Below are 23,217 nucleotides of genomic sequence, written 5' to 3'. Positions count from 1 at the left end.
ACTAAGGAAATTATGGAGGAATATTGGGCCAAATGATCACTTAGATCTTCGATTGGAATTCTCTGGAATTTATACGAAATCTTAAACATATTTCCTATCGAATAATCCGACAGGAAGCGTTCGTGTGGCACATCAAATAATATTACGACCGGATATCACGTTCTATAAGTCATTCATTATATTCATGATTCATGCATTATATATTACATCGGCGCAGATCCAAAGAGTAACCGAAAAGGAGAGACAAAATTAGATTGAAATTCTAAAGATTTCCAGGGAAATTCTCATCCCAAAAGACGGGGTACAATCTTACATTTCTGAGAATAATTCGTTATGTACGCGTATTGGAATACCTTTTGAATTACAGCGACAGGAAGTGCTCCGCTCCAGTTACTTATGAGGCAAAAAAACTATTAAAATACTTGGAGAAACTTGTAGAATTCGTACTACATCACGTTCTATCCAAATAGTTGATTCATTCATAATATTTCATAGGCATTAGAGCAGAAAAAAGACTGAAAAAAAGGCAGCCAAGAGCCCCAACAAATATAAGAACAAATCTCTGAAGAATTCCAAATTCAATCCTCCACCCCTTTTTTTCTGTGCATTACAGATACGAGTACGTACACGGAAGTCCATGTATCGCCCCCAAAAAGTTATGGCATGCAAATGTTCTTGTACTTTTTCTTTTGGGATTAGCATAAGCGTGTCGTCTGGGAAAATTCTTTCCCTTTTGTTGAGGAAAATTTATTGTGAAAACAAAATTAAATTAATGAAGCAGAAACGAAAGGGAGCCGCGTCTGCTGGAGGAACTTTTTGTTCTTTTAAGGCTCTTTAGGCTTTTTGTTTGAGTTGCAATTGAGAGGCGTAGGGAAAAGTGGGCAAGGGAAGCCCCTTTGGGGGCGCCCACATCCCTTTTATGTTTTTAAGAAGCTGTTGCTTTCAGACCAGCTGGCCAATATTCGTATATTTTATGGCTTATCAATTTCTGGCGGAGGACACGTGTTAGGACAAGGGTCAGCGACTGCTAAAATCAGAGACGGAATTCCCTTCTCAAAGGACCCTTCGGGGACTGTTGGCGTAAATTCAATTAGCGGCTTCAGCTTCGATGGCAGGATGGATATTCAATGTCTCGGGACAGATTTTCCCCACATTCTCCCATTTAGAAAATATTATGCGACCTAAAGGCTGTCTGTGTTTTTGTTTCCAGTTAAAATTTTAATTAAATTGCATCGCCTGGCCTGCGAATATTTTAATATATATTTTCCCCTTTGTCCAATGGAAAGCTTTGTGGGGGGAAATCTCTCAAGAGTACAAAGGAAATGGTGCGGTGATGGGACGGGGACGGGTAGGAAGCACCTCCTGTCATGCTGTGGAATCTGCCTGTTTGTCTTTCTAATTAAAGTTGTAGTTGCAGTTGTATCTTCGAGATACTTTGTGTAAATCAAAGAGCAGAGCCAGGAGTGTCCGTTCAGCACATTGTTTACGCACCTGTTCCGCCGACGGGGGCAGCCCCTACAACAATTTGTTGCGCTTTAATAAAGCTAATTGCTTCTAGAGGGGCAGAGAGAAAGAAAAAGAGAGAGAAAACTCCTCTACTAATAGATTTGTGAGCTAATTAAGGGGCTAGCTGGAAGGGCTTAAAAAAGACTAAGAGGGGGCTAAGAGCAAGAAAGAGCGGTACTTGATTAAGTAGCTTTTGCTTTGAGTTGGCTTTTGATATTCATAATCCTTGAACAAGGGCACGTGTGGCTCTCTGGCGACTCTCAGGGGTAGCGCCTGCATTAAGGAGAAATTTAATTTATACAAAATACCATTTATGAGTCTCTTAAATGCCTTTCCAACCATCAAATGAGCATTTCTTAATCACATTTACATATTCAAACATTGACTTTTCCCTTAATTTGCTGTTTACTCTAATTAATACTGAAATAGATACTCATATCCTTGGCTTCTTTATTGACTGACATGGAATATGTAATTTTACAAAAATGTTATCCATAATTAAGACAGGTGTCAAGCCTCCTGTAAGCCTACTCCTAATTGAAGGGCTCTCCACCTTCAACACCGAGCCCAAGCCCCACTCTTGGGACGCCTCTTATGCACAAGCCCCCCACTCTTGGGGCACCAGAACATCCCATTTCTGTGCCACCTCCTCCTCATCAATAGAAGCAGCAGCAACAGCCTCCGCAGGCTTCAGGGAGCTGTGGCTCTGTGGCTCTGTTGATTTTGCAATTAACACGGCAGCTAATCAATTACACCCTCAAACACGAGGCACAAGACACAAGACACGAGACACCTGTTCTCACCTGCCAAAACGTTGAATCAGACGAATGAAGACCAATCAGAGAAAGAGCCAGGCAGAACCATTGCAATCCTCTTTGGGAAAAGTCAATAAAATTAACATCACATGAATGAGGGAAAATGTGCGACGGGCAGGCAAAAACTTAAAAGAGTGAAAATGTGTTGGCAGGCAAAAATTGAAAATGAAATGGAAAAGGCCACAGACAATCGACTGTTGCTGTTGCTGTCGCTGCTGTGGCCCACCGATGATGGCGGAAACGAAAGCAATCTCTCGCCAAACTACGATACGATGCGATACTCGACTCGTATCAATGGAAAAGCATCCGATTGAATGCGTATACGTAATTTTTGAGTTGACAATCACTTTGACATTTGCTTCCTGTTTTATCGGCGGCGGGCACTTCTCGTATTTATAGCCAACGGCGGCGTTTGTTGCCATGGCCCAAAGCTGCATCTTTTTGAGCATCGATTTTTCGCTTATTGTCACTCAAAACAATTTGCAGACATTATTTAAAAGAGGAGCAGCTGGTCCTCCCCTTCCGCCATGTGGTTTGCTCTCGGGATGCTCTTCCGCTCATGTGGGATAGAGGATGGCCACTTCGTTCGTGAGACCCCAGCAAAGGAAGCCAAAAAGGAGACACAGTTGCCGAAAGTTGTCTCAAAAATGGTCTCCCAAAAGCGGATTATGGTATTTTATTGGGAGAGCATCTCCTTAAACGTTTCATTTTGATGGCTTACTAAAGCGTTTAAAGGGTAATCCCATTACTGTAAGACATGGCCAGTATCTTTTTATTGATCTTTCCCATTTTGTGGCTGCTTAAATATGTATATGTACTCTTGCATATCAGAGGAGGAGTACATGGATGTAAGCACGACTTAAACAGAAAAGTATCTGCATGAGATTAAGGTACATTAACCGCCATAATGCACATGCAGTTATCCCATGAATTCCTTCTCAAGGGAATCCCTCATTCGTGTTGTGATTTTTCTTCTTTTATGATAGCACTTTTATTCGCTTTTATCTTTACTTTATATTTTTTTAATATATGGCATATTGAAAATAGAGTAGAGTTTTTTTTTTTAATTTTTTAACGTATTATTTCGTTAATTTTAAAGTATTTTTCAAGTATTATTATTTAGTACCATTTAATAATTCAGAATTTTTCTGGTTATTTTTTGAAGTATATTTCAATTTTTTTCCAATAGTATTAAAGATGTTTTGTTGTAATTTTTCTACTACTATCTTATATTTCTTAATTCTCTTTGTAGTATGTATTTGAGCTATTTTTGTGTAGTATTTTTAAGTATTTTTTGTGGTACACATAAATTTAAAAAATGACGAATTAATGAATACTAAGAGAATGTTAATTATTTTTCTAGTATTTTATAATATTTTTTTTGTATTATATAGGTGTTTTTAAAATGTATATTTCTAGAATTTTAATTTTATTTTATTATTAATTTTTCTAGTATTATTCTAGTATTTTTCTGTACTTCCTAAGAAAGTACTAGAATTCCATTAGCAGTCGTTCGCTGCAATCCATAATCTTTCTCTTTAGATATCCACATTATTTCCATTTTAATTCCCAGACGTCATCTTTCATATCCCCTTTTCTATTCGAACAGATATCCCCATCTATCTGAACCTTCATCTTTTCGTGTATTCCCTTTGGATATCCTCGTAGCCATCCCGTTTGTATTTCAACCCTAAATGTAACTCACTTTCGTGTGACTCCCATGCAAATTGCATCCGTCCAGCCATCCCATCCACGCGACCTATCTCTAGGTTCCACATTCTGGCCAAGTCCACATTCTGTTTGGCCAAGTGCCTTATCTGCCGCGCCCATCACCGCCTGCCAGTCGTCGCCGTCGTCGACTTTGCCGAGACATCGTCTGGACGTAGTCTGCAGCAGAAGATGGAGCCGATTCGTATTCTAGAGCTGAGACTGTAGATGGGGGCTGAGCTGAGAGTTGATTCTCTCTTGCTTCAGCAGAAGATGGAACTGCATCTATGGCTGGAACCCAGAGCTGTGGCTGTGGCTGCTGCTGTTGCTGCTGAAGCATCGCCTGTCCGACGTTTGGCTTAACAAGTGATAAACTTGTCGCTTGTCTACGTCCGCCATCCCATCCGCACGTTGTTGTCGCGTCTCGTTTTAAGTCCTTTGCCATTTTATTATTCTCGTCCCTCACACACAGATGGACGGCCCCCAAACGCCTCTGCACAGAAAGAGTACTCAAGAAGCCCCCAAACCCTCTCTCAATCCCACTTTCCCAGTTTCTGTCTCTCTCTCTGGGGCAGCACACTCTGGTGCGCTGTAAATAGTTAAGTACAAATTGCATGGCTAATTTGAGCTGTTGCATAAGGCTTAAAGAGCACAGACACTCATGCAACACACTCTCTACCAAAAGTTGACAACCTTTGCATTATACGAAGGTGTAAAGTGCCAGAAGATTTAGCATGAGTAATGAGGCGTTGAAGAGGTCTCTGGCTCCCCCAGATCTGAGCAGTGTGAGGGCCATGAAGTAGGCAAGTTTATTAGCCAACTGTCAAGTGAAATTATTTCGACACATACCCCCAGTACCCCCAATCATCGCCCGTGTGTGTGGAGAACAAAAGCTGCAGAACAAATGAGCACACCATGAAATATTACTTCCAGTCAAGAAACTCTAGAGACAGAATTCAACAGAATACCAAAACTGGAATCCTAACGGCTAAAACGGGTTGCAATATATTAGAAATGGTACTACTTTTCAACACCATTCGGATTTCAAGGGGCTTAGCTTCTTATCTTCTTTCAGCAATTTTTTTATGTTTTACTATTTTTCGAGTATTTTTTCTGGTGTTAACCAAAAATTTGTTACAATTTTAGAACACATACATATTTTATTTCTTAGAATATATCAGAATTCTTCTTGAATTTATCTATTAGAATATGTATTTTCTGGTTTTTGTCTGGTATTTTTCGATTTTTCTGGTATCTTCTCGTCAATTTTAAATTTTTCTGGTATTACCTATGCGGTAATATCTAGTATTTATTCTAATATTATTCTGGAATTTACATTATATATATATTTTTTTTTTGTGCTATTTATTTTAGTATTTTCTTATATATTTATGTGGTCATTTTCTGGTATTTATGTAGTATTATTCTGAAATTTATCTAATATTTCTATTGAATTTTTGGTTGTATTTGTTTTATTATGTACGGGTATATTTATACTTTAAGGTTTTTTATGCTTTTTTTTATTTTTCAATATTTTTCTGTTATGCTTTAATGTTTTATGTTTTATTATATTTATGGTATTTAAATAGTATTTTTACAAAGCTCTTACCAAATTTTTTTTCTAACTAAATCTATTTGCGCCTTCTCATTCTCTCCCTTTATAAGCCATCCTATCACATTTATTTTCTTCTGCTCACCCACTTCAAATATCAGCTTATAATTTGTACAGCTTTTTTATTGGTGCAGAAACTTTTTCACCTAAGAAGTTTTTCGTGTGACAAGAGTAAAAGTCAAACAGAAAAACACTGCCTAAAGAACTTTCGTGGGAAAAAATGCTCAAAAAGACAGGAAATTAAATAACCATGAATTCTAGAAATATACCAAATATTTGAAGCACTAATTTGAAAAGTCCATCATAGATTTCCCTCAGCGTTTAGATAGTGATATATCTAAATGTAAATACGAATCCCCGAAGCTTCAATTATCACAATTGCAGCTGCAGAAATTATAATATTTCTCACACCTTCCCCAGAATTGAACCCAGCTCTTCTGCAACATCTGGTAGCACACAGCCTCCACCCTTTTCGAACCCACTAACCGACAAAACAGTTAAAAGTTACTCACAATATTCTGTGGCTGGTCTGGGGCTTTGTTTACAGCTCCATTAGCATGCAGGCTGTGCTTGGGGGCAATTTTAACTTCATTTTAGTGTAGGCTTCATCTATTTGTTAGATTTCTTGTGTGTTGTTTGCTTCGGGTATTAACCGTTTTCTTTGCACGTTCTATAAACCAATTGGAGCACTCACTTTTACACTCACTTTACACGTACTTGAGGGAGGGAAATAAATACTCTTGTATTTTGTAGAGATTTCAAATAAATATATATATTTTTTGCTGATAATTTCCATAAATTATGGGCTTAAAAATAACACAAATTTAATGTTGTTGCGGTTAATGTTGGGTTTACCCATAGCTTCAAAACAAACCATAGACCGCTATTTGTAGTTACGACAAACAATATTATGTTTTTTTTTTACACTTTTACACAATTTTGTACACAAATTTTTGTTGCTTTGCATTTGTTTAATGGTGCGTTATTTTGTTCAAAGAGATAATTGATGAAGGAATTGCAGTAGCACTGCTACCAGTAGCAGAAATTTTTTTATTTTACGACAGCCACAGAGACGACAATCCGCACGCGGCGAAACTCGTTTTTCGAGTGAGCGGACGAACCAAAGCTTGAGGTTCCGTTCGCTGTAGATTGAGATACGAACTGTAGCTGTTTGAGGCAAACATGTTGCGGTTCGATGGGAGCTTCGCTGTGTGTGCTGTGTGGGTGGGCAAGCTGTTGCTGTGCTGCTTCGGTGCTGCTGCTGTGCTGTTGCTGGCTGCTGCATGTGCGCCTCATATTAATTGCTGCATTTACCAGTTGCGTCTGTCGCCCACACACATAAAACAAACGGCAAAAACCACGTTGCTGCTGCAACAAATTTGAGTATGCTACTGGGGGCCTGACCCCCGCCACAGCCAGAGCCACAACCACGCCAAAACGCCTACATAAGAAGGGAACAGAAAACATACTACGGAGAGCGGCACAGAAGAGTAACGCCAGAGGAACGTCCAGTTAGACAAGCACTACACCTTGTTAGAGACCCCACAAAAAAAAAGAGCAACTGAAGCTGGAGTTCATCCAGAGAGCAGCGAGACCTGAACTGAGACCTGGACCGGATTTCTGCAGGATTTATTTGCATTTGAACCCGCTTTGTAACCTATTTTGGTGGGAGGTTAGTATGATTTGGGTAAAATGTTTGCAACGCTGAGAAAGGAAGAACTTTATTATTCAAAAGAGATGATATCGTGACTAGTATTTTTTGGCATTTCTTACCGCAATTTTTAGAATTTGTTGGGTATTTTTCTTAGTATTTTTAGAATTATCTGTATTTTTTTCTAGTAATTTCTGGTCTTTATTAAATAAGTTCTGCTCATTTTGCTGGTAGTTTTCTTTTTTCAGTATTTTTATAGTAATATTACGTCATTATTGGTATATCTTATTTTCTGGTATTTTAGAGTAACATCTTTTTGGTATTAATTTTGTATAGTATTTTCTAGTATGTTTAATATTTGTAGTATATTTCTACAGTATTTTTTCAAGCATATTTTCTGGTATTTTCTTCATAACGGTTTCTGCTCTTAAACTTTTTTTTTTTAATTGTTTGTATTTTTATTGATGTATTTATTTTTACCAGTATTTTTTTCTAGTATTTTCTGATAATTTTCCAGCCATAGTTTTGGACGTTGGCAAAAGTTGGTTATCCGTTGAAAGAAGATCAATATTTAATGGATGCAAAAATGGTTCTCTTAGAGTATTTAAAGCTTCAGTTTCCACAGCTGGCATTTCCCTGCTGTTTACCTTTCAGCAAAAATAAATATACAAAAAAACCCGCATGATTAAGCAATAAATTCACACCAAAAGCAAGACAAACCCTGGGCGCTCTAACGCTGGCTCTAACTTTTTCTCCGTCTCTGGCTCCAACTCCGACTACGACTACGACTGTAACTTTAGCTCTAACTCTGCCTTAAACTCTGGCTCTAACTCCCTCTCTCTTCTGGCCAAAACATCCGTAAATAAAGTCCCTGTGGGTGTATTTGTTGTTGCCGTTAACGGTGCTTGATTTTTTTATTTATTACAAGTTTTAGTTTATTTTTTGTACCTTCCTTTCGACCACTTTTCCTTTGCAGATTTTCTATATGTATTTTCAATTGATTTGCATTTTGCATTTGAAGAGTAATGCTGTTTCCTTTATTGAAGAGCGGAAGCCATCGCCACCGCCGCCGGAGAAAGACAGAGACAGAGAGAAAGAGGGAGCGAATGAAATAAATATTGTGATTATTGGGGCTTGCATCATTCAGATTGAGATGTAAATAATATTAAAAGTACTCGTGCTGTGGGTGGGGGCAACAGGTGCCTGAAGACAGGCAAAAAAAAGGCTTCTCCACTCGGAAAAAAGTGGGGAACGAAATTACTTTAAGGCAAGAACCATGAATGAAAAGCATGGGGGTGGAATGCTGAGTGTGTGGACACATGACAAAATACTAGACATTTATTCTGCAGCAACTTGTTACAGAGATTGCCTTTGCATTTTACTGCTCTATGAACAGATTTCCTTGGAAAGCGCTTTGGAATGAAGTAAATGCAAACAGAACATAATTTTCTCAGGGGGATTAAAACTGAAAATGGGAAAAAAATACACAAAAAAGTCCAGCTTTTGAAGGGCACACAATCGTATGATATTTTTACAAATTTTCAAATGAAAAAATATTTTTTTTTCATTTTTTCTTAGAATGCAATAGTTTGGAAAATATTTAAAAATTATTTATTTATTTACTGAATTATTTAAGGTAATTAATAATAAAATTAATACGACTTGTACGAATTCTAACAACTAAACCATCGGCTAAAATTTAGTTGAAAATTCTTCAAATGCGAAAAAGAGGTATAGTTTTTTGTCAGTTCAAATTTCATCAAAGGGTAACCACCTTTTCCAAGTATTATTTCATAGCTCAAACTCGAGGAAAATCCTCCTTGGAGCGCTGCAGCTCCAGTAGTAGGTCACAGTCAAAGTAAAACTCCCTTTCTCGCAGTTGATAACTCCCTTGAAGAACTCTTAAGCTTTTGTTGGTTCTGCTGCTGTCATAATGGATCTTTACTCATTTCACGAGGCGATGTTTACATTCTAAATGACTTTATTGCCAAGTCAAACAGATTAAATCTCTATTGGTTTTTAAATAATCTGTGGCCCAAAGGCGCTGTAAAGCCCGAGCCCCAGCCAGAGACGATCCCCGAACCCCGACCCTGACCCCAGGGCTACTTTTGGGCACGCCACACGATGACGACGACGACGACGACTCCGACGACGCATTGTTTCCATTGCAGAGTCTCTTCTGTGTCTGTGTCTGTGGCTTGTGGCTTTCGTTGATGATGACTTAATCGGTGATCGCGAGGGGCAGAGTTTTTTATGGGTTCTGGTGGGCGTTATTATGATTTATTATGCCGATTGACCACGCACTGAACTTCAACTAAAACAATGCGCGTATAACGAGAAAAACTGGAACCCCAACTTGGGCCACGATAAAGGGAATGCTGGATACTCTTTTCGTTGCTTTCGTTGCCCACTATTTTCCACTTTCTTGTCTTCTTTGCCATCCATCCATTTGATCTTGGTAATCAAAGATATTCTCTCCCTTGAGTTACGACTCCATGAGCCTGAGTGTATCCACAAGATGCGGCGTGCATGCGAAATGAGAAACCAGTTGACTGACTTGACTTGGCTTCTTAGCCAGAAATTCTGTTGGCCCACTGCTTTACATTTCTGAAACGGGGGTGGTGGCGTTGTCAGGTGTCCTTGCTCCTCCTGTACGTGAGATGCTGCCTTGCCTGGCAACCGGATGATATATCACAAAAACGGAGCCATAAACGGGTGGCAGGTGTGCGTTTTGCTTTCAACCGCTTAACGCTGCCTGCTGCCTGCTGCATTGCCATCATCATCTCTCACATCTTGCCCCATCCTTTTCCCCCCATCAGATGAACAGCAACGTAGAGGCAGAGGCAAATGCCAGGCATTTATTTATGCACTTGACTTGCCAGAGAGAGAAGGAGACGCCGCCTTGGGCGGGCCTCTGGGTTCTTGGTTTATTTAGGGGCGTGTCAGGGGCTCCCTAATGAGCATATCATATTTCACACATGTCCGCTTGGCTGCTTGGCTGCTGCTTATGCGCTCCCGTCAACACCTTTTTAGCGAACATTAAGCGACCCCCCAAAACACTTTCGCGTGCAATCTGAAATTGTTTTTGAGTGCAGCCTGAAATTCTATGCTGCCAAATGGCCTGAAATATAAACCATAGCCTAAACCCTGTCCCTGGATGTTTGCCCTTCTGCCAAGAAGTCATTTAATATGCCCACCTAATGGCACATAAGCATATACCATGTATCCTCAAACTGTCGCTTTCGAGGAGCAGTAAACGGAGATCTAGAGAAGCAGACAGAGGAGTCCTGTGGCAGCAGAATCCTGTGGCAAACTACACCCAGTCCTACACCAGCAACAGTGTCCTCTGGCAATGAAGCATTCAAAAAACTTCTCCCAAGAGAAGAAAAACTTTATAACCATCGCATTAGCCTTCAGTGGCGAAAATATACAAAAGTTTTCCGAACTAAAAATTGATTTTGATTGACTGTAAAGCTTATAAATAAACTGTGGGATGTACTGTATTCGAATCAATCAAACTTTAAGTCGGTTTTTGGCGTTTTCTTAGCCAAAACTTTGCTTAAAAGTGAGGAAAAACTATCAAGTGGATTGGGAATACGATATATATGCAGTATAGTCATGAAAGGTGAGGAAAATACTCGGAGATTGGTTAGAAATTCGATATATAAGCAGTATATTCATCTAATCAAAGAACTAACATTTTTGTAGCATTATCATTCTATAGTTCCCTTTGGTTAGAGTTGTAAAATTGTTTCATTAATAGAATAATCTTTAAAATAACATAAAAAACATAATGAAAATGTGAGAGGAAATCTCATTAAACCAAGACAATGGTTGGGGTTTTCCCAAGATTCAGAATTACTTTCGAATCATATCATACATTATTTACTCGACCTTGAAATGAAGTCATTAAAAAAGTTCAAGTTCAGGTTGTAATAAAACTTAAAAAAAAAAAGGTGTAAAAACCCGAAGTAACACTCAAAAACTGTGAGAATATCCTCCGTCAAATTATATTTATGAAAATGATAAAAACAATTACAATTTTGTTTAAAAAAATCTGTTAAAAGTCCGCCTTGGAGGTAGGCCAAAAGGTTAACCTCTCAATCATTTAAAAATAAGCTCCAGTTAATCGTTCATTAAAGCAGAAAAAAGAGGTTGATACGAAAGTCTCCCAGAGGGAGAGCTTTCCAAGAATCACCAGAGAGAGGCCGGAGACGCAACGGGTGGAGTGTTGTGGCGTGGAGCGCACATTAATTATGTTAATTGAACTGTAGCACACACTCTGAAGAGGAGTCTGAAGTGCCACAGAGCCACACAGCCACAGAGCCAGAAATTAAGCCATCTTCCACTTGGAAGGAACCACAGAGAGACACGAGACACAGACACATAACTCATAATGCCATTTGCCATTGCCACATTAAAAGATGATGGCTTACCTCTTGCGTTGCATTGCGTTGCGTTGCACACAGAGTAGAACTTTTAAGACCAAGAGACTACATTTCATTAAAAACTTCTATGTGGAAAGAGACTTGTCGACTGGCAGAAGAATCGCAGAAGAAGGGTAGGAGTAGGTGTACGAGTGGTAGAACCAAAAACAGACAAACTGCAGTCGCGCCTAATGACCACAAAAATAGCCAAATGCAGGCTTAATTTATTACCCAACGAAACGAACATCGCCAACTGTTGGGAGAGGCAGCAGTGGAGGAGGCAGGCAGCAGAACCTTTGTGCAATTTTTGAGCCTTTCCGAGGGTTGGATCTAGGAGTTCCAGGTGGAAATATCCCTTATTTTTCATCAAATCTAACATTCGAACATTCCATAGACGACTTTCCACTAGTTTCCAAATTTTTCACCTCTTCTCCCTTTACTCTCTCCCTACTCGTAACTCTCGTATCAACCCATGTGGGGACCAGGTCTCACCTTTTGTGAACCTCTTTGGCCATCATCCTCTTTCGAGGGAGCCCCCACTTATAGATTAGGGACTGCCGCTTCTCTGTGCCTTTGCAGTACCCCTCTCCTGTCCCCCACAGATGCTCCTTTCTACCATTTTCGAGCGTGGACCCGTGTGGCACCCGTTTAGCAAATTCACCAACCATCATTGGAAGGTAAGCGTTGAGTGATTTATGAGGCTACACTGCATTTACCTTCAATCTCTCGTTCAGTTTGTGGGTCCCAATATCCTCTCGGCTACTCCCACTTCTCCCACTTTCCCTCTCAGTTTAAGCCTGATTTCTCTTCAGTTTTGGGCTGCCTTGCTTCCTCCTCTTTTGCCTGCATTTCCCTTCAGTTGTGGCTGCTCTATCGTCTCCAATTGTGGAAATTACTGACCAAACAAGAGGCAACGCCTAAGCCAGTCGACTTGGTGTTTATTCTGCGTATCTGTAAATCGCATTAGCAGGCAGTTAAATGCACAAAATGTTTGCACACAGCCAATAAATTTTGCACAAGAGCAGCTACCACTCGTCTCTCAGGTGTTTGCCGAAAGAGAGAACTTTTAGAGGATGGATAGAAATAAATCCCTCAGATACAAAGCTACAAAAAAATACTGGTGGGAGGATGAGGATGAGAATGGGGCTATTAATAAGCCACAAGGGCTCGGGCACGGGCACGGGCACGGGGCTCAAGGCCAACTGCAATCAACGAAATCAATCAAAAGCGCAATCCAAAAAGCGAACGAAACAGAAAAGGTACAAGCTCCTCCCTAGTGCATTGGGTATCTATGAGTCCTCCTCCCTCGAGTGGAGTGGCAGGAGGGAGGCAGGGGGCCAGGAGTTTTTCATTGTCAGAGAGAGAGGGAGGGAGAGAGAGAGAGAGAGAGAGAGAGAGATAGAGAGAGAGAGAGAGAGAGAGAGAGAGAGATAGAGAGCGAGAGCGAGAGCGTGGCCGCAACACAATGCATAATTACTGATAATGATTTAGCGCATTGTTGTGGGCACCCCTTCCCCCACAGCCCCCGCCTACACCGCATCTGGCAGATACATCTATTGTTCTGCTTTGAGTCTTCATTCCGAGAGGATGCTGCTGCTGGGATGTCGATTGTCGGCGTTGGTAGGATGATGATTGCCTCTTTAGTTATGAGATAGATTCTGCGGTTGGAGTACAGCTAGAGATGGAAGGCTAAAGATAGATTCCACGGATGGATGGTAGAAAGATAGATCCATCGGATGATGATTCTGATTCCTCAGCAGAGGAGCAGCAAAGGGGGCTTAGAGGGTTTTAAGCACCTTTAAGCAGGCGTCGATGGATGATAAAATAATAAAAATTGATTTGCCCGTCATGTTTTGGCGATAAAATTTTACAACCGTATCCCAAAAAGGAAGAAGAACCTCATGCGAAATTATCATTATCGAAAGCCCCTCCCCTACCATCCAGCAGCAGAAGTAGCAGCAGGAGGCAACACGTAGCCAGGCACACAGGCCTCTGCTGCTTGTTGCCTGTTGCACGGATTGCAAATCATAGTTAACGACCCACAAGATGCTGCCTCTCCACCTCCCCATGGCAAAATCTGTGTGGGGCAGATAGGTTTTCAATTAAAGCTTCGTTTCGTTGGTGATTTTTTCACACCTTTCCTGTCGATTGATTACTTGAAGATGTTGCTGTTGCTGCTGCTGTTTCTGCTGCCTCTTGCCTGATGAGAGTTTTGGCTAATTGAGCAGTCAAGCGCAGAGCAGTGGCTGTGGCTGTGGGCCCTCTATCCTCAAGTGTTTAATTGATACTCGGGGTCTGCGTTGAGTGTTTTCCATAGGTGGTTTAAGGTTACCTACGGCTACGTCTACGTCTCGGCAATGAAATTCGAGAGTGGGTGGGGTCTTAAAAAGTTTTGGAAAAATAAGTTTACAGCTTACAGATACAAATCACGCCCCAGTGGGTTGTAGATTGGCTATTAGTTTATTGCGGAATTTCCCATTGCCAGGGAATATATTTTTGACTGATTTCTATCCGTCTAATTTTATAAATTTCAAGTATATTCTATAACCATCACAACCTCTCTAGGAGTCTGCTGAAGAGATTTGCAGTTCTCAAATCAAGGACGGCTCAATCACACACAGGCACGCAAACACAAACAACTATTCTACACTTTTACACACATTTTGAATGGTTTGTTTGAACATTTTTACAGACATTTTACAGATTTTACACAGCTTTTACGCAAATTTTACACCACATTGTACACGTAATGTAAGATGTAAGAAACTACCTACAACAAAATGTTGTCTCAACATAATTAACCAAATGTTATGGAACATGTTCGCTGCAAAGCTGTCCGCTAGGTGACGCCCATCATAACCATTACTACTGGCCGCTAGATGCTGCCTGTTTTCTGTGGGAACTTTTCATATTTTCCCATTTCCATATCAAACGCTTTGTAAATCCGTTTCATCTCTTCTTCTTCTTCTTCAACGGCTACAGAGTTGTAACAAATACAAACATCGATACCTTGCATAGTTATCGAAACTATCGTTGGCCCTTTGACAAATTGTGTGACAGTACAAATAATTAATGATATTCACTTTGTTAAAATCATTGAGCTGGAACATTAAAATTGGAAAAAACATTTAATATTCGTTTATTTATTATGCGGTTGCAGCCCTGCGAGTTTAAGTGTGGTTATCTCCATCCCTAGAATTCGGTGTCATCTCAAAGAAACTGTAAATTACCAATACGAAAGATGTACAACTCAGGAGAAAATTTGTTATAGAAAAACTATGAAGCTGATACTGCCCACGAAACTCAACTTTGAAGCGGATTACTTTTTCAAATACGATTCGGCACCGAGTATAAAATTTAGCCAGAGTTTTGGAGAAGCCGATCTGGTTGAGGGTCTGGGCACTAATATGGATATGAATGGAGGCTCCCACCACGGCGATGCCGCCAACGGAAATGATGACAACGAAAATTTCACCATAGATGATCCTGTCTTGAGCCGAATGTCGGCAGCGGGCATTGAAGATCCCATGGACATGATGAATGCGGATTCATGTGAGGATATGCTCAATCAAAGCCAAAACATCCATGAGGATGAGGATACAATCTTGGAGATATCCACCGAATTTAAGGATGCAACAAGACAGGTGGGTTTTTGAGGGACATACTATTTCCAAGGGTGTCTAAAATATCATTAATTTGGTTCTTTTTCAGGTCACCAAAGTAATTGTGCCATTTTCGAAGCGTGCCAAAATGATCGACATGACAAATCTCAAGAAAAGCTGCCATTCTTTGATCCAGAAACAGCTCCTGAATCCTGTCGATGAGGCATCAGTACCCTCCCACCCAGTGCCAAAGGAAGAAAGCTACGCGAAGGGTACCGCCAGCTTCCAGGAGGTTTACAGATCCTTGCCTGATGTATTGAGTGACAAAATGAAAGATTCTCTGTCACCATCGGTGGCCTTCTATGCGGTTCTCCATTTGGTCAACGACATGAAACTGCGACTCATTCCACAAGAGAATCTAAAGTATTTTCAAATCCGGCAAGTTCTGGATGACGAAGTTTAGAAGTTGAAAAGTAATCAACCTCCACACAATTTTAAACACATTTTCATGCACCAAAACATACAAAACACTAAACGAAACGAAGCAAGGCTCATCTCCAATGTGTTTTTGGATGATTTTTTAATTTCATCTCTTAAACGGTACCCCGTTATAAGTCATAAGATTTACAATAATAGAAATGTGTGTGCTATTAACAATAAATATATATTTTTGAGAGCACATGCACTTTGAACCTTTGGGTGGGTTTTTGGGTTTTTGAACGTAGATCTATTTTTCCACCCACTGCAGCGGAGACGTGTGTGTAAAATACTTGATAACTATTTATTTTAGTCAGTAATGGAGATGAGTATACAATCTTCACCAGAAGACGCCACTCTCGCCACACACGTCTCCGCTTCAAAAACCCAAAATAGGTTCAATGTACATGTGCTCTCAAAAATATTAATTTATTGTTAATATGGTAGCACACACATTTCTATTGTCGTATATCTTAGAATTTTTTGAAGCATGAAAATGTGTTTAACATTGTGTGGAGATTGATTACTTCTAGCATTGTATCAGTCTTCTAAAAAGACAGTATTTTAAAATGTTCGTCACTAAACTTCGTCATCCAGAACTTGCCGGATTTTAAAATCCTCTAGATTCTCTTGTGGAATGAGTCGCAGTTTCATGTTGTTGGCCAAATGAAGAACCGCATAGAGGGCCACCGATGGGGACAGCGAATCTTTCATTTTTCAGTCAAGACATCAGGCCGCTCTGAAATAGATCCCGACTGTGGCTTGGGATTGGGAGCACTGGTTATCACGTAGCCCGTGTGGAGTGGCCGCAGATTTAGTTTGACGATATGGTTGTACAGCTTAGGCAGCCATTCCGCATTGCACAACTCTTCATTGGTCCATTCCTTGGTGCCAGCACTCAGCGTTTCGCTGTCCATGAGCTCATCCGTCTCCTCGGTGTCATCACAGATTTTGTTGGTCGGTCGTAGCCGCATCTCAAAGTCCACGCTGGGCAGAATGTTGTGTATCATTCGAGCGGAGGCATCGAGGGAGCCCACCGTCGAATTGAGCTTCCCAAATATCGCTTCCTGCATGGGCACCATGTCCAAACGCGCATTCAATGTTTCCTTGTTCTTTGTCACCGTTGATAAATTCCTTTTCTGGCGCTTGGGCTTAGGTGCCGCCTGCTGTTGTTGATTGGGAGCCGCATCGGCATCTTCGCCATCACCTGGAGGTCCCTCAGGTAAGCCCTTCAGGGGGCGAGCATTCAATCCCGCCGATATACGCAATGCATCTTTGTAGATTGAGTCTACACGCAGGCCGTAGACCTTGCCCGAGGCCTCCAGCGAATAGCCAGCCATCTGTGAAGGGAGAAAAGTGGGTTAGGAGCTCTCCATATTGGTCGAAGGGATAAAACGCACCTTGAAATTGTTCAGCTGTTTGTGATGGCAATCCATTAGATTGGCTAGTGTATCAATTAACGACGTATACGAGACATTGTCTTTGCTCAGCTTATTGCAGTTGTACAGATCCAAGCAGGAGCGTATCGTCTCGTTCTCCTCGATGGACTCGAGAGCTGAACTCTTGCGAGTGTCCTGCTGCACCAGCGGTGTGCGCCGGTGTGCCTCTTGCCGCTCGGCCTCGTCGTTTTTGCGGTAGCTGCCCTCCGCAGATCGACGCAGAGGAGTCTCCGAGTGTGGCGACGTCATTGCAATGCTTGGGTGTGAGTAGTTACGGGGGAAGCCAAATAAGAGAGTATAGTTTTTCACCTGATTTTTACTTTTTTCGTATTGGTAATTTACAGTTTCCTCGAGTGGACGCCGAATTCTAGGGATGAAGATAACCACACTTACACGCGCAGGGCTGCAACCGCAATATAAATAAACGAAAATTACAGTTTTAAGATGCCACAATATCGGTTTGCACACTAGAATAATGAATATTAATTTTTTTTTCCAATTTGAATGTTCCAGCTCAATGATTGCAACAAAGTGAATATCAAAAATTGTTCGTATTGTCACACATTTTGTCAAAGGGCCAACGATAGTTTCGATAACTGTGAAAGGTATCGATATTTGTATTTTTTTCATCTCTGCAGCCGTAGTAAATGGTGTAATATGTGAGTAAATGCTGTGTAAAAACTGTAAAATGACAGTAAAAATGTTCATATAATCCATGCAAAATGTGTGTAAAAGTGTAGAATAGGTTTTTTTTTTAAATTCAATTTTTATTAGATAAGGAAAAAAACGAGAGAAAGAAAGATAAGAAAAGAGGGCTTACGGAATAAATAATAATACAATAGTAACAACATATGTACATATACAGTAGTTATAGGGGGAATAAGATAGGAAAATTGGTTGCCAGGAGCTCCGGCGGAACGACCGTCAGGTATTGCGTCGCAGGGTCCGGGCGGACATACTGTGCCCCACGTGTTCGCCGTCTGCTGGCTCCCTTATCCTCGCGTAGTTGGCGCATTACTATGCTGGCATAGTCACACACTGCGTCGAGTACTCCAGCATTACGCTCACGAATGATTCTTTGGTTTCTCTCTCGGTTTCGAACCTGGGACAGGTGAAGAGTATGTGTTCCGCAACCTCTGGGGATCCATCTCGGCAGGCAGGGCAATCTCCGTCACTCTCGTGCCCAAATCGGTGAAGGTATGTCTTGAAACAACCATGACCACTTAAGAGTTGCGTCAAGTAGAAATTTACATATCCATGCCTTCGCGTGCACCACTTTTCTACGCTTGAGATGAGAGCGTATGTCCATCTACCCTTTGTGGACTCGTTCCATCTTCGCTGCAATTCGGCCATTTTCTTCTGCCGCTCCCGACGTCGAATAGCCTCACTATTTGCTGTTGACTGAGTGGCTTTCCTTTGCTCGTACCAACAGGTCGATAGTTTGCTTGGATCCCCGCATGTAAGATTTGGTGTTGGCCGCCTTCGCCCAAAACTAGTGCTCCGTAGAGCATTGTTGCTTTAAGCACATTATGCGGTAGGAGCCGTCGCCCTTGTTTCGGACCCTTTGTATTGAGCATAATCCGGTTCAATGCTCTGCTTACTTCTGCCACTCTTATGCTCACTTGGTTTAGGTGCTCCCGGAAGCATAGGCGTGTATCCAGCATCACTCCCAGATACCGGATGGCTCTGAGGGACTCTACTCTGCATGCTCCTACATTTACTGCCGCCGTTTCCGTTTTTTTCCGACTGCTCAGCAGTCTTATGGTCGGCCAGTTGGAGCCCAACGGAGCTTAGCCACTCTTTTATTACCCTGATGGAGTCGTCGCACTTTCTTTCCACATCCTTCAGGTTTTTCGCAACGTCGTCGGCAAACCCATTCGCGCATGTGTCGTCTGGCAGCTGAAGCCGCAGGATCCTGTCATACATGACGTTTCATAGCAGCGGCCTCAGTACTGATCCTTGGGGGACGCCACCAGTTACTTCGTACCTCTTTGCTCCACTGTTTGTCTCTAGAGTAGCATCCGGTCCTGAAAATAGTCCAGGACCATGCGCATGAGCTGTCCTTCGACTCCAAAACTCCGTGCCCGTATGATGATGTCCCATTTGGCAGTGTTGAATGCGTTCCAACGTCACCACGATGCAGTATTTAGTGAAGAAGAAGTGTTTGTGTGTGAGAGGCGCATAGCCGTCCTTAATTTGAAAACTACAATTTTTTTAAATCAAAATCTCTTAAGCGGACTCCTGGAGATTTTGTGATGGGTATCAAAAATACTAGACATTTATAAAACCGAAATCTTCCGCATTATCCAGCCCTCAGCAGCGTCATCATATATGGTGCCGCCTCTGAAATAGATCCTGTCTGGGGCTAGAGATTGGGAGCACTGGCTATCACGTAGCCCGTGTGGAGTGGCCGCAGATTTAGATCATCCATACGGTTGACCATTTCGCGCAGCCATTCCGCATTGCACAACTCTTCATTGGTCCACTCCTGGGCTCTGGCACTCAGCGTTTCGCTGTCCATGAGCTCATCCGTCTCCTCGGTGTCATCACAGATTTTGTTGGTTGGGCGTAGCCGCATCTCAAAGTCCACGCTGGGAAAAATGTTGTGTATCGTTCGAGCGGAGGCATCGAGGGAGCCCACCGTCGCCATTACCTGGAGCTCCCTCAGGTAAGTCCGTCAAGGTGCGAGCCTTCGATCCCGCCGATATAAATAATGCAATCTACAGATTGAGTACGAATTTTCACGAATTTTCTCCCACGTCGAAGGAGACACAGGCTATAGAAGAAAGAGCAGTAGGAAAAGTCTTCCAGCGAAGAGCCAGCCATCTGTGCAGGGAGAAACGAAGGTTAAGCGCTCTGCAGATTGGTCGGTGGGGTAAAGAGTAAAACGCACCTTGAAGTTGCTTAGGGCATGCTTTCAAGTGGCGTCTTCTGGTGAAGATTGTATACTCTTCTCCTTTACTGACTAAAATAAATAGTTATCAAGTATTTCACACACACGTCTCCGCTGCATTGGGTGGAAAAAAAGTTCTATGTTCAAAAACCCAAAAAAGGTTCAAAGTACATGTGCTCTCAAAAATATTAATTTATTGTTAATATGGTAGCACACACATTTCTATTGTTGTAAATCTTATGACTTAGAACGGGGTACCGTTTGAGAAATGGAATTAAAAAATCATCAAAAAATACATTGGCAATGAGTCCTGCTTCGTTTCGTTTAGTGTTTTGTATGTTTTGGTGCATAAACATTTTTTTAAAATTGTGTGGAGATTGATTACTTCTAAACTTCGTCATCCAGAACTTGCCGGATTTGAAAATCCTCTAGATTCTCTTGTGGAATCAGTCGCAGTTTCATGTCGTTGGCCAAATGGAGAACCGCATAGAGGGCCACCGATGGGGACAGAGAATCTTTCATTTTGTCACTCAAGACATCAGGCAACGATCGGTAAACCTCCTGGAAGCTGGCGGTACCCTTCGCGTAGCTTTCTTCCTTTGGCACTGGGTGGGAGGGTATCGATGCCTCATCGACAGGACTCAGGAGCTGTTTCTGGATCAAAGAATGGCAGCATTTCTTGAGATTCTTCATGTCGATCACCTTGGAACGCTTCTCAAATGGCACAATTACTTTTGTGATCTGAAAAAGAACCAAATAAATGATATTTTAGACACCCTTGGGAATAGTATGTCCCTCAAAGACCCACCTGCCTTGGTGCATCCTTAAATTCGGTGGATATCTCCAAGATTGTATCCTCATCCTCATGGATGTTTTGGCTTTGATTGAGCATATCCTCACATGAATCCTCATTCATCATGTCCGTGGGTTCTTCAATGCCCTCTGCCGCCATTCGGTTCATGACAGGATCATCTGTGGTGAAATGTTCGTTGTCAAAAAGCTGTGTGTCGGAATCGTCGTGGTGGGAGCCCCCATCCATATCCGTATCATTGCCCAGTCCCTCAACCAGATCGGCTTCTCCAAACCTCTGGCTAACTTTTATACCCGGCGCCCGTGTGGGATTCACACCGAAGTCGTCCGCATTATCCAGCCCCTCAGCAGCGTCATCATATGTGGGGGCCGCCTCTGAAATAGATCCCGACTGTGGCTTGGGATTGGGAGCACTGGTTATCACGTAGCCCGTGTGGAGTGGCCGCAGATTTAGTTTGTCCATATGGTTGTACAGCTTAGGCAGCCATTCCGCATTGCACAACTCTTCATTGGTCCATTCCTTGGTGCCAGCACTCAGCGTTTCGCTGGCCATGAGCTCATCCGTCTCCTCGGTGTCATCACAGATTTTGTTGGTTGGGCGTAGCCGCATCTCAAAGTCCACGCTGGGCAGAATGTTGTGTATCATTCGAGCGGAGGCATCGAGGGAGCCCACCGTCGAATTGATCTTCCCCAATATCGCTTCCTGCATGGGCACCATGTCCAAACGCGCATTCAATGTTTCCTTGTTCTTTGTCACCGTTGATAAATTCCTTTTCTGGCGCTTGGGCTTAGGTGCCGCCTGCTGCTGTTGGTTGGGAGCCGCATCGGCATCTTCGCCATCACCTGAAGGTCCCTCAGGTAAGCCCTTCAAGGGGCGAGCATTCAAACCCGCCGATATACGCAATGCATCTTTGTAGATTGAGTCTACACGCAGGCCGTAGACCTTGGCCGAGGCCTCCAGCGAATAGCCAGCCATCTGTGAAGGGAGAAAAGTGGGTTAGGAGCTCTCCATATTGGTCGAAGGGATAAAACGCACCTTGAAATTGTTCAGCTGTTTGTGATGGCGATCCATTAGAGTGGCCAGCGAATCAATTAACGACGTATCCCAGGCAGTGTCTTTGCTCAGCTTATCGCAGTTGTACAGATCCACGCAGGAGCGTATCGTCTCGTTCTCCTCGATGGACTCGAGAGCTGAACTCTTGCGAGTGTCCTGCTGCACCAGCGGTGTGCGCCGGTGTGCCTCTTGCCGCTCGGCCTCGTCGTTTTTGCGGTAGCTGCCCACCGCAGATCGACGCAGAGGGGTCTCCGAGTGTGGCGACGTCATTGCAATGCTTGGGTGTGTGTAGTTACGGGGGGACGGCAAATAAGAGAGTATAGTTTTTCTCCTGATTTTTACTATTTTCGTATTGGTAATTTACAGTTTCCTCGAGTGGACGCCGAATTCTAGGGATGAAGATAACCACACTTACACGCGCAGGGCTGCAACCGCAATATAAATAAACGAAAATTATAGTTTTAAGATGCCACAATATCGGTTTGCACACTAGAATAATGAATATTAATTTTTTTTTCCAATTTGAATGTTCCAGCTCAATGATTGCAACAAAGTGAATATCAAAAATTGTTCGTATTGTCACACATTTTGTCAAAGGGCCAACGATAGTTTCGATAACTGTGAAAGGTATCGATATTTGTATTTTTTTCATCTCTGCAGCCGTAGTAAATGGTGTAATATGTGAGTAAATGCTGTGTAAAAACTGTAAAATGACAGTAAAAATGTTCATATAATCCATGCAAAATGTGTGTAAAAGTGTAGAATAGGTTTTTTTTTTAAATTCAATTTTTATTAGATAAGGAAAAAAACGAGAGAAAGAAAGATAAGAAAAGAGGGCTTACGGAATAAATAATAATACAATAGTAACAACATATGTACATATACAGTAGTTATAGGGGGAATAAGATAGGAAAATTGGTTGCCAGGAGCTCCGGCGGAACGACCGTCAGGTATTGCGTCGCAGGGTCCGGGCGGACATACTGTGCCCCTCGTGTTCGCCGTCTGCTGGCTCCCTTATCCTCGCGTAGTTGGCGCATTACTATGCTGGCATAGTCACACACTGCGTCGAGTACTCCAGCATTACGCTCACGAATGATTCTTTGGTTTCTCTCTCGGTTTCGAACCTGGGACAGGTGAAGAGTATGTGTTCCGCAACCTCTGGGGATCCATCTCGGCAGGCAGGGCAATCTCCGTCACTCTCGTGCCCAAATCGGTGAAAGTATG

At 42.1% G+C, this 23,217-nt stretch overlaps 4 protein-coding genes across 4 annotated transcripts in view; 1 reads left to right on the top strand and 3 right to left on the bottom strand.

Annotated features, from left to right (window-relative positions):
* The window catches only part of LOC108163099, a 78,368-nt gene extending 71,615 nt beyond the window's left edge, over positions 1-6,753 (bottom strand). The window contains exon 1 of the mRNA XM_033392629.1: positions 6,153-6,753. The gene's annotated coding sequence lies outside the window, so the exon portion shown is untranslated. The remainder of the gene's footprint in view (positions 1-6,152) is intronic.
* Positions 6,754-14,813: 8,060 nt separating this feature from the next.
* LOC108163103 lies at positions 14,814-16,012 on the top strand. The gene is made up of 2 exons (XM_017298197.2): positions 14,814-15,362; positions 15,430-16,012. The coding sequence occupies exons 1-2, from the start codon at positions 14,997-14,999 to the stop codon at positions 15,781-15,783; spliced, it is 720 nt and encodes a 239-aa protein (XP_017153686.2). The 5' UTR covers positions 14,814-14,996; the 3' UTR covers positions 15,784-16,012.
* A 495-nt stretch (positions 16,013-16,507) lies between these two features.
* Positions 16,508-17,638, bottom strand: LOC108163101 (condensin complex subunit 2-like). The gene is made up of 3 exons (XM_017298189.2): positions 17,546-17,638; positions 17,198-17,492; positions 16,508-17,137 (listed from the first exon to the last, which is right to left on the bottom strand). The coding sequence occupies exons 2-3, from the start codon at positions 17,483-17,485 to the stop codon at positions 16,508-16,510; spliced, it is 918 nt and encodes a 305-aa protein (XP_017153678.1). The 5' UTR covers positions 17,486-17,492; positions 17,546-17,638.
* A 2,663-nt stretch (positions 17,639-20,301) lies between these two features.
* On the bottom strand, positions 20,302-22,568 carry LOC108161148. Its single transcript, XM_033393619.1, has 3 exons — positions 21,976-22,568; positions 20,938-21,915; positions 20,302-20,870 (listed from the first exon to the last, which is right to left on the bottom strand). The coding sequence occupies exons 1-3, from the start codon at positions 22,261-22,263 to the stop codon at positions 20,517-20,519; spliced, it is 1,620 nt and encodes a 539-aa protein (XP_033249510.1). The 5' UTR covers positions 22,264-22,568; the 3' UTR covers positions 20,302-20,516.
* Positions 22,569-23,217: the final 649 nt, after the last annotated feature.

The sequence above is a fragment of the Drosophila miranda genome, chromosome 4, assembly GCF_003369915.1.
Source record: "Drosophila miranda strain MSH22 chromosome 4, D.miranda_PacBio2.1, whole genome shotgun sequence".
NCBI classification, from domain to species: Eukaryota; Metazoa; Arthropoda; class Insecta; order Diptera; family Drosophilidae; genus Drosophila; species Drosophila miranda.
This window is presented reverse-complemented; position numbering and strand designations above follow the sequence as displayed.